Below are 15885 nucleotides of genomic sequence, written 5' to 3' on the forward strand. Positions count from 1 at the left end.
TCTCACTCCACTCTTAGAATGGAAAATTTCAAAAACAATAAACAAAATCAATTCAAGCTTCGTTTGACATTGATTAATATAGTCAATTTTTTTTTGTTGAAACTTTTTTAACCCGACCTTATTAACCTCATTTGGTTTAAATTTTTGACAATATTGACTTTTATGAGAAAAAAAATATAATAATTATAAATTGAATGTGATATTTTATCTTATTAACTTATTTAGGCCTTATTCGAGATAAACTAAAAAATCCAAAAAGTCAAAATTACTAAAAAAATTAAAAAATCTATACTATTCAATGGTAGCCTGTGAGAAAAGTCACTAAGACAAAATTATTATTTTGCCCCTTAAATTCAACTACTCAAAAATCAAAATTAAAAAGTCAAAAGGGTAAAATGATGATTTTGATTTTATTACAATATTTTATTATACATCTTTTCGTAAAAAGTTAAAAAAATTATTTCAAACATATATTTTTTTTTCTCTATTTTTTTAACTAAAAAATCAAAAAGTACAATAATATAACACATCCCAAACAACTATTTTAGTCTATTTTGTCATTTTATATTTTTTTAGCCCCAAAATGATAGTTAAACCAGAGCTCATGGTGTTTCAAAACAGAGAGGCCAATCAAATCAATCCATCACCCAATAAAACCCATATCACCATTTTTGGCCAATATATTTTGCTCATCTCCAACACACAGTCACCATCACCTCTCTCCTTCGATGTATTCACTTATTACTATATATACATTTATATTGTCTCCACTTATTAATGAGAAGAGAAATATACATGGTCCTAGAGAGAAGATGATCATGGGTAAGTTAGGGTTTATGGACAATGGTGTAGAGAGTAAGAGCGGAGAGAAAGTGTGAGTATGAAGCTCTGGGTCATCAGTCTGAAGAACGAAAGAGAGATTAGAGAGAGGGGCCTGTGTGGCTTTGTAAAGAGAAAAATTTGAACCCAAACGATAACTATGGTTGAGTTAAATGGTCCTCTTATTAAATCCAGCTAGGGGTATTTTTAATTTTGGTGATGTGGCACAAATCTATTGGTCATCTGTAAAGTGAACTTTCACGGCTCAGCCGTGTAAAACACAAAGTCCTATCTAGCTTGCTGTATAATATAACCACCATCGATCTCCGACACCACCAAAGTCCAAACCAATCGAAGAAAAACGTTCGGAACAGTTTCACAAGAAAAACAAGTAGAAGTGCCAGCAAGCCAAGCATGGGAACTGTATAGCACCCGCCAACTGGGCAATCTAACCCAACAACAACTCACTACTCTTATCGAAAAAATTGACGTTGTGGAAGGTGATGAGGCGTTGGAACTGTACTCCACCTAATATTTCCACCAGGTATGTATATATATATATATAGTTATACAGTTATATACCTACCAACTGAAATAACTGTGTATTGTTGTCTGATTGGACTAGGCAAATCTGTGTTTACCTCTTACAAGGAGAAGTTTACCAAGATTGATGATGAGAAGCGAGTGAAAGAAGCAGAGGCTGTTGAAGGAGGATATCTTGACATAGGATTCATTGTCCATTGGGTTCGCTTTGAAATCATAGAGAAAGGGGAGGATTGTTGCATCACCAGACCAATGATTGAGTACGATGTCAAGGAAGAGGCCGCTACTAATGCCTCCTGTGGTCAGCATTCAGCCACTCGTGATGATTATGGAAGCGGCTGCCAATCATCTGGTGATCAACAACAACAAAATAGTCGAAGACCACCGAATGATCAATCATCATCAACTTCAAGTATCAACATTCCTGTTTGTCTGTCCTCCGATCCATCTTATGCATAACAATTATGAAATAATCCTTTTCTGTTGTTCTCATCGAATATCAGACACTTACAAGAGTTTCATCGGTCTTTATAAAAATGCAATCTATTTTGAGTTCTTAGAAATTATTTCTTTGAATGGACATGATACAATAGAAGGGATACGGGAAGGGGAAGTGGAAGGGGAAGGAGGACCAGAAAAAAGAAAAGAAAAGAAAAGATAAGACACATTAAATGATGACCAATGATGAGTCCATATTCAACAACATCAGCAAAATAAAATTGACTACACACATTGAAACCCGGTACCTTGAGTCATAAGGATTGATCTCTTATTTTGCGTTGATGTTAGAAGGCAACAGGTTTCTTTATTATTAGGCCATCTAGAGGCCTTCTTCCCATCATTTTTCCATAGCTTTGCAGCAACCAGATTAAGCCCATTCCTCACATAAGCTGCAATGCGCGTCAGAAGCTCCCTGCAAAACAAAACATTAGATTTGACCCACGTATTGAGCACACAATCCTGACATTCTGAGCAATCCTTGCAGTCACAAGGAATCTTTTTGATAAACAGAACAAGTTTGTCATGTTATGTCATATTCATTTAGCGCAGTCATTTGGGCTCGAACCTCGACACACTACCATGTGCTTGGGCCAAGGGCAGAGCCCATGAGCTCAATGCCTAAACCTGTCTACAATACTGGGATTTTGTGGCACGGTGGCCACAACTAGGCTAGACACTTGCATCTTTAGTCTCACTAATGCAAACATTTCACGTTAATGATGTTATAGCAATGAGGCACATCTTAGCCATACTATAGAGCAAGCCAGAGAGGACGTGGCCTCTGAGCCACACATCATACTTGCCACAATTCTAGCAATAATCAAGTTTTCTTCAAACTTGAGGCAGACAATCTCAAATTTCCAGCTGGCTAAGTAACTTGAGCCTTAATCATCTGAGCCAAGCCTTAATAACCTGATGCCTCCAGCTACACCCTGTATGTTGAGACCGGATCCTCAATCCTCAGTTCTCCTGTCTCAAATTACCTCTCTACCACATCATCAAAGTCAAATAGACTAATTGTGTGGTAAACAAGTGCTGGTTTGGGACATAGTGACAGGAGGATGGAGATAGAGGATCCCGCGTGCCATAGGATAAATCTCAATCAGAGTTTTTTACCAAACCCAAGTTACTACAAAACTTATTTCCCAGATGCAGTTTGTTTTTAGTTTACTTCCCAAAATCAGGTTGTTTTTTCTGAAGTCATGTTTTCACAAACATAAGTCTGGAAAAAGTTAAAAACTACTTAGGTTTGGGAAATGTAATTTAAAATGGCATGAGTTTGTAAAAATCTCCTCAATCCACCAAAAGCGATATTGAACAGATTGGTCCCCTGCATGTATACAGCATCTCCTCATTCTCCCTTGTCCTCTTTCACCTTCCTCAGTCCCCTCCCTAGCATGTTTTCAATTCTCCCACTCATCATCTTGTGTGTACTATCTCCCCATGCAACCAACACCACTTCCCACACAACAGTTAATATAACATTCAAATAACACCCAGCTTTTTTGGGACAATAAACAAATTTTGTAAAGGAGAAGCTAAAGATGAAGCTAGCAGCACATGAAAGCAGTCATGTTGCAATATATTTTGCTCAAAGTCAGGGTGTTGAGCAGGCTCAGCCTGAGCAACCCAAGCGCTACCCGAAATTTTTTTAAGGCTTGGGCAATATATTTTTGAATTCAGTGCCAGCTTGACCAGAAATTTAGAAACCCAAATTAAAGTCAGGCCAAGCTTGGGCAAAGACACCAACAACCCAAGGCCCGAAGTGTATATCAATATTAAATATACATATAAATTATTAGCCTTTGTATGATGTTAAAATGGATTGTTAAATCATATGCACTATATTACATATATTATATACATAAGTCACACAACACAAAACCTTACCCTTTTCTTTTCTCTCACAAATTCCAAAGACCACTGCAGAGTCGCATTGGTTTCTTAATTCTCATCTCTCTCCTCTCCATTTCTCTCACATAAATTATTTATTTTGATGTTATTAATGGTTTTACCCAAAAAAAAAATAAAAAACACTACGAGTCTAATTTTAACGAAGTAATCAACCTAACTAAAAAATAAATAAATTACACATTAGTCTCTGTAGTTTAAGTAAAGTCTCACTTTAGTCCTTGTAGTCTTAATTTGAACCCTACACTTTCAATTTTGTTGCAATATGATCCATCCGTCACTTACAGTTAGAATTTGAAATGGAAAAAGACTACATGCAAAATAAGAGGGACCAAAGTAGAATTCAAAACAAACTATAAAGACTACCGGTGTGTAATGAATAAATTGCGCCAATGGTCCCTATATTTTCTTTTGAATTCCACCTTGGTCCCTCTAGTTTTGCACGTGATTTTTTTCCATTCAAAAACGTATGATGGAGAGACCATATTGCAACAAAATTAAAAGTGTAGGATTCAAATTGAAATTGTGACGACCAAAGTGAAACTTTGCTAAAACTAGAGGAGCCAGTGCTATAATTTACCCCCCAAAAAAACTAAAATTTATAGGCAACTCAGGCAATTTGGACCTAACTTGGGTTGAGCCTGGACAACTTCTCAACCCACCCAAGTTGCACCCCTACCCAAAAGTCATGATGCATGGAAAAATCCTTAAGATGATAATGAGTAGCCAAAAAAAAATTTAAGGTACAGAAAATTATTGTTTAAGATTACTAAACACTATACATTTCCCTCCAAATAATTAGATAAACCAGTTAACTTCCTAAGTACCAGTCATACTTACTAAAGGCACAACTAGGCCACAAAAAATCCCCAAACTTATTAAGGCTCGAAGAAAGCGCCACCAAGCGCCTTCAGTCAAGCCCACATAAAGCCCCCATGGCACATGGCCTTTTAGCAAGCTCTAGGTCAAAAAACTGTGCCCTTTTATTAAAAATAGTTCGATCATATATTTATCATTTTATTTTTCAATAGTCACCAATTGATATGTCTTATATTTGTATCTACAGTCTCATGTGTAGATGATAGGAAAAATTACCAATAAGAGTCTTATTTTGTTTTTAAGATTACTTTTGAGTTCTATCAAGTTTCAATATGGTAAGTCCTATTAGTCATAAAATATTCCCAAAAGGTTCATTCCTCCATAATGATGTATCTCATCCTAATTTTACCCCTTATTTGATATGAACAACAATTTCATAAATATTTTTAATCTAAGTAAAATTATATTTTTAATTATCAATCATAAATCATATTAAGTGTTAAAATCCACCTACTCTCCACCTACTTCACCCACTTAAACCTACTCCACTAAACCTAACCCACTACACCACTACCACCTCACCTACTCCACTAAACCTAACCCACTACACCACTACCACCTCCACTTCACCTACTCCTTACCTACTACACACTCACCCTCTTCTATATATAGGAATCATGAATCATTGTAATTTATATAACATTACATCAAGCAATAATAATACATACAATTTATTCTCTCTCTTTCTCTATACATTATTTCTTACATGGTATCAGAGCGATAAGATTTAAGCCTGTATTTCTTTCTCACCGGCGGGCAGCCGGCCGACACCTTTGCCTTTGCTGCCCGCTGGAATTTTCTACACATACCTTCCACTCTCCACAGCCGTAACTCTGCAAGAAGAGAAACTTCGCTCCATCATTTTCTTCCACGAATCTTCTTCGTGGCTTTCGAGCTCGTCTCTCACTATCTCGTGCAATCGATCTTTGCACTTCATCGCCACATGTGAGCAACCGTGGCCGTCGTAAACGCCGAAAAAGTGCAAATCCGCCGGATTCTGACTACTCCGGCGGCAAAGCAAGGGGTGAATGGCCACAGCGTCTTCCATATCTCTCCTCCTTCCACGCACAGAAGTCATGCCTAACTTAGGGCATTTCTGAGCCACCTCAGGCTCGTTTGTCACATTTGAAGTCGGAGATGCACACTGTTTCGCAGACGTCGTCTCTGATTCACCGTTCTCCACCAAACGACCTTCACTAATCACGCAATTCTCAACTGCTTTTCCGCACTCAGACAGCTTCGAATCTGCCACCAAAACATCCAATTTTTGATGTTTTCTACCGTGCTCTTCCAGATTCTTCTCAGCTTGGTGATAGATTTTTCATAATGGTTGCTACCGCCGCTACTTCTGCATTTTTTCCAGTTGCATCTCCTCCACCCGATTCTGGTGCCAAGACATCCAGCAAGCTTGGAGGACCTCCAGCAAATGTGGATGCACGAGGGATTAAATCAAAATCTGCTGCCACTGGGGGTTTGCAGGTTAAGGCCAATGCACAAGCCCCTTCCAAGGTAAACGGTACCAAAGTTGGTGTAATGGAGGGGCTCAAGAGTGAGGATGATTCGCCATCACTTCACCAAAGGACTTTTATCAACCAACTGTTCACCCACGTTGGGCAGTGTTACAGCTGCAAATTTGTCTTCTTATCACGTGAGGTGATGATGAGATTTGTGAATTATTTGAAGTGGTTTGAGCTGGAATGCATATCTTCAGAAAAGGAATGTGCCGGTAAACCTAAGATAAACTATGTTAATATGTTACAGTGTGTCTCTCTCTCACTTTACTTTTTCCACCACCCACAACACATTATCATCGCCATTCCCTAACCCACATGGACTTGTTCCCATCGTTTCATACAACTCATCATTCATCCCACTAGAATATATAGAATATATATATATATATATATATTTAAAAAAAAAAAAAAAAAAAAAAAATACAAATTTGCACACCAAACCTTCCCTTATTTTATTCATGTTGGGGCTCACCCCGATCACCATTTTACACCCAAAAAAAAAAAAAAGCCGGTCTTTTCTTCTTGCCTCCGTCCTGGGCGGCCCTTGACGGTGTTGCCTCCGTGTTTCCCACTCCACTGGGCACGATCACTCCACCCTGCTCCTCCACTACAGCATATGGAGGACCTCCAAATCGGAACATCACGGTGGCCTTCCGCTTCAGCTCCTTGTTTTCTGCCCTTAGCACGCTTATCTCTGCTCGCGCATCCTTATACATGCGTTGGAGCAGAGCCAGCTGGGAGTTTAAATGCTGCACCTCATTTGTCCTACTCTGCAGCCGGTTCGACAAGTTTGTGACCGCCGTCATGCTTTCCACACATGCCTTCAAAGTATACTGATTAGCCTCCACATCCGTTTGCACTGCCATTCTTTGCTCCACAGACCGCATCGGAAAGTTCAACGGAGCAAACTCCGGGGCGCTTGGTTGAGGTTCCAGTGCCACCGCACCTGTTATCTCTCCTGTTGACTCGTTGAGGTCGGGAAAGAGAGTGAGCAGACCACGGGAAGATGAGGCCATGTTCTGGGTAGCTGAACGGGAAGAAGAGGCCATGTTTTTTGGGTTGCTGAGTGTTTCCGAGAAGGGTTGGATACAGAGTATTTACAGATTGTTTCAGAATGACAAGTTCAGAGGTTTCAGTCTGGTTTGGTTTCCTCCGCCTCCGCATTGGTTTATATTGACACTGACGACGCGGCCGACACGCCGCTCTGTCGCTCACGTGCCTCGCCGCGTCTCCGGCTCACCTTTTGATGGCTCGACGCTTTCTGTCGGGCACGACTTTTGATGAAGTGGGCGCGCCTTTTGAGGGCGCAACTTTTGATGGCACGCCTTTTTATGGATTGGGCACGCATTTTTGATGGCACGTTTTTTTATGGATTGGGCACGCCTTTTGATGGCACGCCTTTTGAAAGATTGGGCACACCTTTTGAGGGTGCGACTTTTTAAGGGTCCGACAAGACTCTGTAAACTGTCCCGACACTGATTCCGGTTAGCTCCTTCAGGGGTCCGACAAGACTCTGTAAACTGTCCCGACATTGATTCCGGTTAGCTCCTTTATGGGTCCGACAAGACTCTGTAAACTGTCCCGACATTAATTCCGGTTAGCTCCTTTATGGGTCCGACAAGACTCATTAAACTGTCCCGACATAGATTCCGGTTAGTTTCTACAAGGGTCCGACAAAACTCTGTAAACTGTCCCGACATTGATTCCGGTTAGTTTCTACAAGGGTCCAGCAAGACTCTGTAAACTGTCACAACAACTGTCACAACATTGTCTGCTACAACGGTCCGACATGACCCCATAAACTGTCTTCTACATTGGTCTGACACAATCATCCAGTGTCTTCTACACCGTTATGACACCACCATACAGTGTCCTCTACATGGTTATGACACCCCCATACAGTGTCCTCTACAACGTTATGACACCACCATCCAGTGTCTTCATTAAGAAATCATAAATCACAATAATTTTATTTTGTTTTAAAAATTACTATTGAGTTATATCAAATTTCAATATTAATAAATAAGTACTATTTTCTTTTTTATTTTATAAATTATTATAAATAATAAAAAAAAGTTCAATTATTCATAATAGTATATTTTATTTTCTCATTAAGATAATTTATATAAATTTTATTTTATATCAAATTTTATAAGAGAAATATTTTTAATTGTTGAAATTAAGTAAGTTTTCATAAACAAAAGCACAAGTATAAGATTTATCGACTACTTCATGCATTGAGAAATATATGTTATAAATCTGTCATAGTATTATTTTCATAACTCTTTGGCATAAGTATAAGATTTATCGCCTATTTCATGCATTGAGAAGTATATAAATTTGTCATAGTATTATTTTCATAACTTTTTGGAATTTTAATAAAATTTAGACTTTTAGATTGTTTACACTAAAAAAATTCATAATTTGAAATAACAAAAAATGATGCTTTTTATACTATAGTCGTTTCGATCCAATTGTTATTAATATTTTTTTAATATAATATTAATCAATTTTACAATTAAAATGTTTAATTTTAATTAAGTTAAAAAAATTTATAAAATTGTTGTTCATATAAATGAAAAGGGGTAGGTCAAAAAAATATTAAATGAAAAGGGTAGAATTAGGATAAGATATACCATTATGAAGGAATGAACCTTTTGAAAATATTTTATGACAAATATGACTTAGTTGTCCATATTGAAACTTGCTAGGACTCCATAGTAATCTTCTTTTTTTTTCTTTTTTTTTTTTTTGAGAACAAAATAGGACTAATTGGTAATTTTTCCTAGATGATTATAATCAACTTTCATATTTTGTATTCTAGATTCATAAGCATGTACTTGACTACTTGAAATAGATTGTTTTTGGTGTTCAAAATTATAAAAAGGTTACAACTAGCTTTTTCATTATTGCAAATTTATGAAGGGTACTTGATTTATCTAATTCTCTCAACTGATATGCCAAAAATTTCACATTATCGTATCAACGATACATATTTCAAATTACTTTTAATTGTAAGTATGTTAATATATAATCATACATGCCTATCACATGGCGCCTTACTTGACTCAAGCTCACACTTTATGTTGTGCCTTGCGCTTGAGCTCTAGGAGGCTTTGTTGCCTTGGTGTGCGTGCATTGAATTGGGTCTTTAACAACTATGGTGCCAATTTTGCACCATTACAAGAGGGGATTCATGTTTTGACAAGTAAATTCAAGAAAAAGGAAATCATACTTACAGTGGTGAGCAAGGAGATCGACCTCCATTGAGGTAGTAGATAAACAAGAACGAATCATAATGCTGGCCATTAATGAAATAAAAACCATGCAACTTTCGTACACATTGGAAAGACATTTTCTCGTAGAAATGGATGGCTGGCATATTGTAAGAAATCACATGGAGGTAAACTGCTCGGCACGTCAGAATACTTGAGGCATAGTTGATAACCTCTCTAACAAGTGAAGTGGCTGAAAATTTAAAAACAATCTATTGGTGCAAGAATTCAAGAAGTTCAAAAAACATGTGAAGAAGTAAAAAACCTCTTACCTATACCAAAGTTTCTATAAGATTCTACCACTCCCAGTGTCAGAATGTAAACTAGTGTTTGATCTGACTTTGAGGAGTCAAAACTGAGCAAATCTTCTATCTGCAAAGCTAATGTTTACGTTAATCGAATAGAACCTCATGAAACATAAACTATAAGTGCCAGTTATGCTTTAAAGATAAGTAAATTGGTAAATGAGGGAGCAGTTCCCTTCAAGCATTTCATATGTGATGCAGAACGTCAGAAATAAACAGGTCATTAAGGACTCACCTCACTGTCTTTTGCTTGAACAACTCTTGCAGTAACAAATCCAATGAGTTCATCATTTTGACCGTTTGGTCGACTGCAGTCAACAGCTCCCCAAGATACAATGTCATGGCCGTTAACAACATTATGGAAGAACTCAGACTCGTACCTGTGAAAATCAAAATATGCTTCTTGCTAAAGAAAGCAACCACATAATCTTAAAGTTGGTCATCAAATTAGAGAGCCAAAGATGAGATCAGCTGACCTAATAGGGAATAGATCACAATGGATTTTCTCAAGCAACACTAAATCAGAGGGTCGTATACGCCTATAAGATATGGTTGGATGGTGGACACCTTTCAAGTCTACCATTGAAAATGGTTGCATTAATCCCCAGCAAAAAATTGGCATAGTTCTTGAAGAACTCCTTCCATTTATGCCACATCAGCTAGGAGGTCCATGCAGTAGAAGCTGGTACCCAATAATGTAATTTTCCTTTGCATCAATTCCAAGTGATTGCAAACCCCGCCATGCAGAGATTAAAGGTAAGAAGCTGAGCCACACACATACTACTACTAGCCATCCCAAATTAAAAGTAAATTGAGTGGGCATGATTATTTTCAAAGACAACAGGTTTGATAGCTTTGTGTATGTCAGGCCTAATGAATCATATAAACCCTATATCTCAATCAAAGTTCTAGCAGCGTACTGTCACAAGACTGCCAAAAAGTTTTTCATCCTACTTCTCTACTTCAAGGTTCAAATTTCTGGCCAAGCTTCCAAAATGTTTACAAATTCAATGTGTGGTTTCACAAATTGAATGTCATTATGTTTCCATTAGCAAAATACACTAGACCAATGCTCCTGCGTAAGAAATAAGTACAAGTAACTGGTGGTTGATTTCTCTTTTTCTCCATGGGTTGTGGAGATATTTGAAAACCTATGGCATTGAAGCCCAAACGAGTAATATTCAAAGTTCTCTATTATTTTCCTCAATCTTTCAGTGAAATAAATAAAGCACTACATCCTTCTATCATCTTAAGCAAGCATAGTAGAAACTACACATTTAATTGCAACTGCAATGCAAAAATAAGACAAACACAGATTCGTAAGATTGTAATTTATTACTCCTGATATGTCAGATAAATGACATGACCAGAGTTGCCTTTTTCTAGATGGCATCTGCTATTGGCATCACACATGAACAATGTCTGAGAGTTTAGTAGAACAGAGTTGTTTTCAATGCTACATGCTTACATGCAGAAGTGTATACCGACAAAAAGGATACAACTCTTCATAAAAGTAAAAAAATAATAAGTATTACCTTGACTCGTCCCTTGACAATCAGTTCCCAAACTAGCACCAGTCTTACTGGACTCTTAAAGCCAGTTGTTGACACACAGCCTGCAGGAGTCAACCAGATTTATCAATTTCCCAATAGCCTAAGTTCCTCAAGAAAAGAAAGAAGACACACCCATGTTACAATCCTAAAGTTGGCCCACATCAGTTAACAAATGAGCTTGCACACATGAATATCAATTCTTGGACACCCTCCCCTTGCAATCTGGTTTTCAAAGGTAAGTTATACATAAGGGTTTGCATAATTTGTTATCAAATTCGGTCACCGCATCGAGTATGGGATCAGATGCAACCTATGCGAATATGGGATCGGATGGGCCGTGACTTTGTGATTCGAGCTGTGGAGGGGCAACCTATTTATCAGATTAAAACACCTTAATATTGTGTGAGCATAGTACTATCGTGTTGAATATTGATAGGTGAATGAAGCCGCCAAAAGGGAAAGAGCTACCTTCGGGTTAATGCTGATAGAGTAGGCCACCGTAGACATCAGCTACGGAGTATGGTGGTATATTATGATCCTAAAGTTGTACCATATCAGTTAATAATGAGCTTGTCCATGTGAATATAAGCTCTTGGACACTCTCCCCTTGCCCATGTGAATATAAGCTCTTGGACACTCCCCTCGCAATCCAATTTTCAAAGGTGAATTCTACCCAAGAGAGTTATCAAACTTTTACCAACTATGTTTACCCAATGGTAAAGTATATCTATAGACGAAACACTTATCGTCCAGTGGTAAAGTTTATCAATAGAAATATCACTTCATTGTAAATTTGATCTGCTAGAATAGACAAGATCATTTCATTGTAAATTAGATCTGCTAGAAAAAACAATGCAACAGCAAAAGCAACTGCACAGAAACTGGTTACTGCAGCTAGAAAAATGCAATTAGGAGTAAGAACCAAGTGATTAACTATAAATAAAAAAAACATTCGACAAGTGTTGCCAAGAAAAGCATACAGAAATCCAGAAAATCACAAAATTAGATGACAACAAACTCCTCGAAATGAAAATGAAAGCAATTGGAAATTAATCATAAGAAAGCAATATTGACCAACAAACCAACCTCTAACGCCATTGACTTTGCTGAGCCCATTTTGATCAAATAGAAAATTAATCATAAGAAAGCAATTGTCAAAGTGAAACATTCTGCATGATGCTTGTAAAACAACTCTCAAAACCACTAGCATGAATTTAAACATTTAAGGCAGAAAGTCAGTGCATTAGTTCACTTCTTGACATACAAACATCAATTTTTGTTTCCCAGCTTAGCTAGTTATGACAAGAAATAATATACAGGATTATAGTTGTAAAGAGACCGATTGGTTTCAAAGTCTAACTAAGCTATCACAAAAGGGCATCCCTGTCATTTTCAAAAAAAGGGTTATCTAACAGCCCAGTGTTATTAAAGGCGCGCCTAGGCCCAAGTCCCATCCAGGCCCAAGGTTTGCGCCTTATAGTATTCCAGGCTAGGCGACTTCGATAAGGCACGCCTAGGCCCAAGTCCTATTTAGGCCCAAGGTTTGCGCCTTGTAGTGTTCTAGGCCAAGCGACTTCGATAAGGCGCCTGACTAGCCCAGAGCTTGCGTCTTGAGGGCTTTTTTTTATTGTTACTTTAATTGGTTTTGTTTAAAATCTGACCATTGATTTAATATGGTATAGCTATAGAAGATCCTTACTCTTATTACAAATGCCAATACATTGGGCATTCAATCCTAAATCAGTGATAGAAGAAAAATTAGCCCTAATTCCTAATCTTCGAAAAATACTAAATGTTTAACATTTCATTTTGTTTATGTTAAACCCTAAATTATTTATTTATATTAAAAAAAAAAAAAAATTTTCCGTACAAGGTGCGCCTCGCCTTGCGCCGTGAGCCTAGGCCCAGGAGACCTTGGCACTTTGGTGCGCCTATTGCCTTTAATAACACTATAACAGCCCCGTAAACCTCCCAAGAAAGAAAAAGAGAGAGAGAGAGAGAGAGAGAATAACAACAATAATCATAACAGTAACTGCATCCCTCAAGATAGATATGACATGGTGACAACAGCACTAACCATCAAGCATGAAATCTGCATCACCCAAGCCCAATCTAGAAAACAAAATAATGATGATTTGAACAAAGACAGACAAAGATTTGCCGATTAAAAAAAACAAAAACAAAAACAAAACAAAGGCAAAGATGAATCAAACAATTCAAATATAACTATCCACTACAACAAAGTATCAAACAACTGAATGTGTCCTGACAAGGCTATTTGTCTTAGGCTGCACCCATCCTCAAACCCTATCCCAATGGTTGAGTTTCACAGTTAATTGCCCAATCATATCATATGGATAGAGAAGACAGCTTCCTGAGGAGACAATGCCTAAGCCTATTATATCATCTGGAGTTGTCATCTTTACGGAGAAGTCACCAAAAACAGTCATAAAATAAACAAAATTTCATAACAAGTTCAAATCCTGATTAAACTTGTAGTTTCTTGCTAAAAAAATCATCAATCAAGTATCAGAAACATCAATTACAATTTCAAATTCTTTTTCTGCCATTGATTAACTTGGATCGATTGCTAATATTTCATATTAATATATCTAAAAACACTAATTACAAGTTCAAATTACTTTACTGCATATCTCAATATAAAAAAATAAAAAAATCCAGCCCCGATTAGAGGATAATAGCCATGTTGAACAAGCAGGAAGGATACGACAGGATCGTTTCAAATCAAATATCAAAACCATTCCATTGCCAACTAATAAAAGAATTTCACAGGACTAATTTCATGTATCAAACGAATGAATGATATCAATTAAAAAAATCCATCAAAAAAAAGGATAAATAAAATTCATTCGTTAAATTCGATAAGATCTCTACATCGAAATTGAGACAAAGCTCTTACCTCGACCGATGGCGTAATTATACCAAAGTTGTGAGTTGAGAGAGAGAGAATCAGAAAGATGTAAGAAAGAAAATAAATGCGTTAATAACCCTAGTAAATATTTTCAGGGAATTGTTGGTTTGTTTGTGTTGGATTGGATGGAGAGTGAATTGGGAAGAATTGGAATCAAACGCTTTCTTATTCTTTCTTGCCTCTCAATCTTTCCTTATGACTTTTTGTTTCTATCGACGACTTCTATTGTATCCCGAGTTTGGGAACGTGTTTCAAGTTAGTTTTTTTTTTTTTTTTTTTTTTTTTTTTTTTTTTTTTTTTTGGAGGTAGCGAACTGACATTTTTGTTGGTGGCTTAAGGATGAATACATGATGTGAATATTTTTATTTGTGTAAGATAATTATATTATGTGAATAATTGTATATGGGTTAAACTTTTAATATTATTTGTAGTGTGAATATTCACATTCTTGTTATCGTTGACGGCATCAAAGTAGATGGCATGAATATTTACATCAACATAACCATTCACATCATCAACTCAGAAGATGTGAATATTTAGATATGTATTACGAAATATAATTGTGAGTGTTTGTTGCTAGTAAAAATAAAATCTCCTTGTGTATATTATGATGCATGCATGGGCGTGGTGTGAATATTGCGTCGTTGTTTTCATTCACATCATCAAAAGTTACAACGTGAACATTCACATCATCAAATTATTAGTTATGAATATTGATTTATATGTTAAGAAATATCATATTCACACCTGTCATATTGTGTTACAATAACACTTCAAGCAATATTCACATCCATACAATAGGGCTTTAAAACATAAGAACGTGTATGATCCTTCCGTGATGTGGAAATCCACATCATGTCGTGTGTCCAAAAAAAAAATACAATCTCAATGTACATCATCAACACAAAATAGGCCTTAAAATGCATATACATATATTGAATGAAAAATAACAGTACAAGTAATGAAATAGAATTGATTTACAATTAAGCTAGTCTATTCCAATATGTCAAATCTATTGACACTAAATTGTGTGGATAACAATTTCAGGTAACTGTGATAGGTGGATACCTCCCACCTATAGGTTTTAATATTGCACTGTCTTTCTGTGATTTAGAAAAATGTGCACTAATGAGTCTCTTATTTGACACAATTCAAAGCGATTTAGGCTGTCAACAATTTCCTCACGGTATACATGCGCCCGCATGATGTAACACACTGCGGGCCTGCAATCCACCCTGAAAATGCAAAGTTGTTGTTAGATTTTGAAATTTAGGTGTGTATAATGGTTGTGGAAGATATGTACAAATTGATTTCAGACTTACGAATTTTGGAAGATGTGTACAAATTGAGGACAGATGTCTACTGATATGATTGGTTGCGATGGATTTTGGCCTGATAATTTGGTCTATAGTGGTGATGATGGTCCGATGTTACGCACCACAACCTCGATGTAGTCTCTCTGCTATGAGGGGAACAATGAAATTTCATATCAGGCATAAAGCAACATAGTGCATACGTCAAAGTTCAAATATTACACATCATGACAAGTATTATATGTATCAGTCACTTACCACTATTTGTGCTTTGTCAATATATGGGTCATATATATTAGGTCTTGGTCGTAGTGACTTATAATGTCTCCATAGATTGTCT

The 15885-nt window shown here is 36.8% G+C and overlaps 1 protein-coding gene and 1 long non-coding RNA gene across 4 annotated transcripts; one reads left to right on the forward strand and one right to left on the reverse strand.

The window, feature by feature from the left end:
- The first annotated feature begins 1013 nt into the window (after positions 1–1013).
- On the forward strand, positions 1014–2023 carry LOC145814518 (uncharacterized). The gene is made up of 2 exons (XR_014357862.1): positions 1014–1363; positions 1445–2023. It is a non-coding gene; the product is annotated as an uncharacterized LOC145814518 (long non-coding RNA).
- LOC145814517 (histone acetyltransferase MCC1-like) lies at positions 1828–14516 on the reverse strand. 3 transcript variants are annotated; one of them, XM_082911377.1, is made up of 8 exons: positions 14221–14516; positions 11283–11362; positions 10224–10429; positions 9983–10127; positions 9715–9814; positions 9407–9635; positions 2109–2275; positions 1828–1931 (listed from the first exon to the last, which is right to left on the reverse strand). In XM_082911377.1, the coding sequence occupies exons 3-8, from the start codon at positions 10367–10369 to the stop codon at positions 1906–1908; spliced, it is 813 nt and encodes a 270-aa protein (XP_082767503.1). In that variant the 5' UTR covers positions 10370–10429; positions 11283–11362; positions 14221–14516; the 3' UTR covers positions 1828–1905. The 3 variants fall into 3 exon arrangements, with proteins under 3 accessions (XP_082767503.1, XP_082767502.1, XP_082767504.1); XM_082911376.1 differs by having other exon boundaries at positions 10224–10453; positions 14221–14509; XM_082911378.1 differs by lacking the exon at positions 14221–14516 and adding an exon at positions 11769–12101 and having other exon boundaries at positions 10224–10453; positions 11283–11670.
- Between the last annotated feature and the right edge of the window lie 1369 nt (positions 14517–15885).

The sequence above is a fragment of the Camellia sinensis genome, unplaced genomic scaffold (assembly GCF_055761805.1).
Source record: "Camellia sinensis isolate YWXY unplaced genomic scaffold, ASM5576180v1 Unanchor11, whole genome shotgun sequence".
Classification (NCBI taxonomy): domain Eukaryota; kingdom Viridiplantae; phylum Streptophyta; class Magnoliopsida; order Ericales; family Theaceae; genus Camellia; species Camellia sinensis.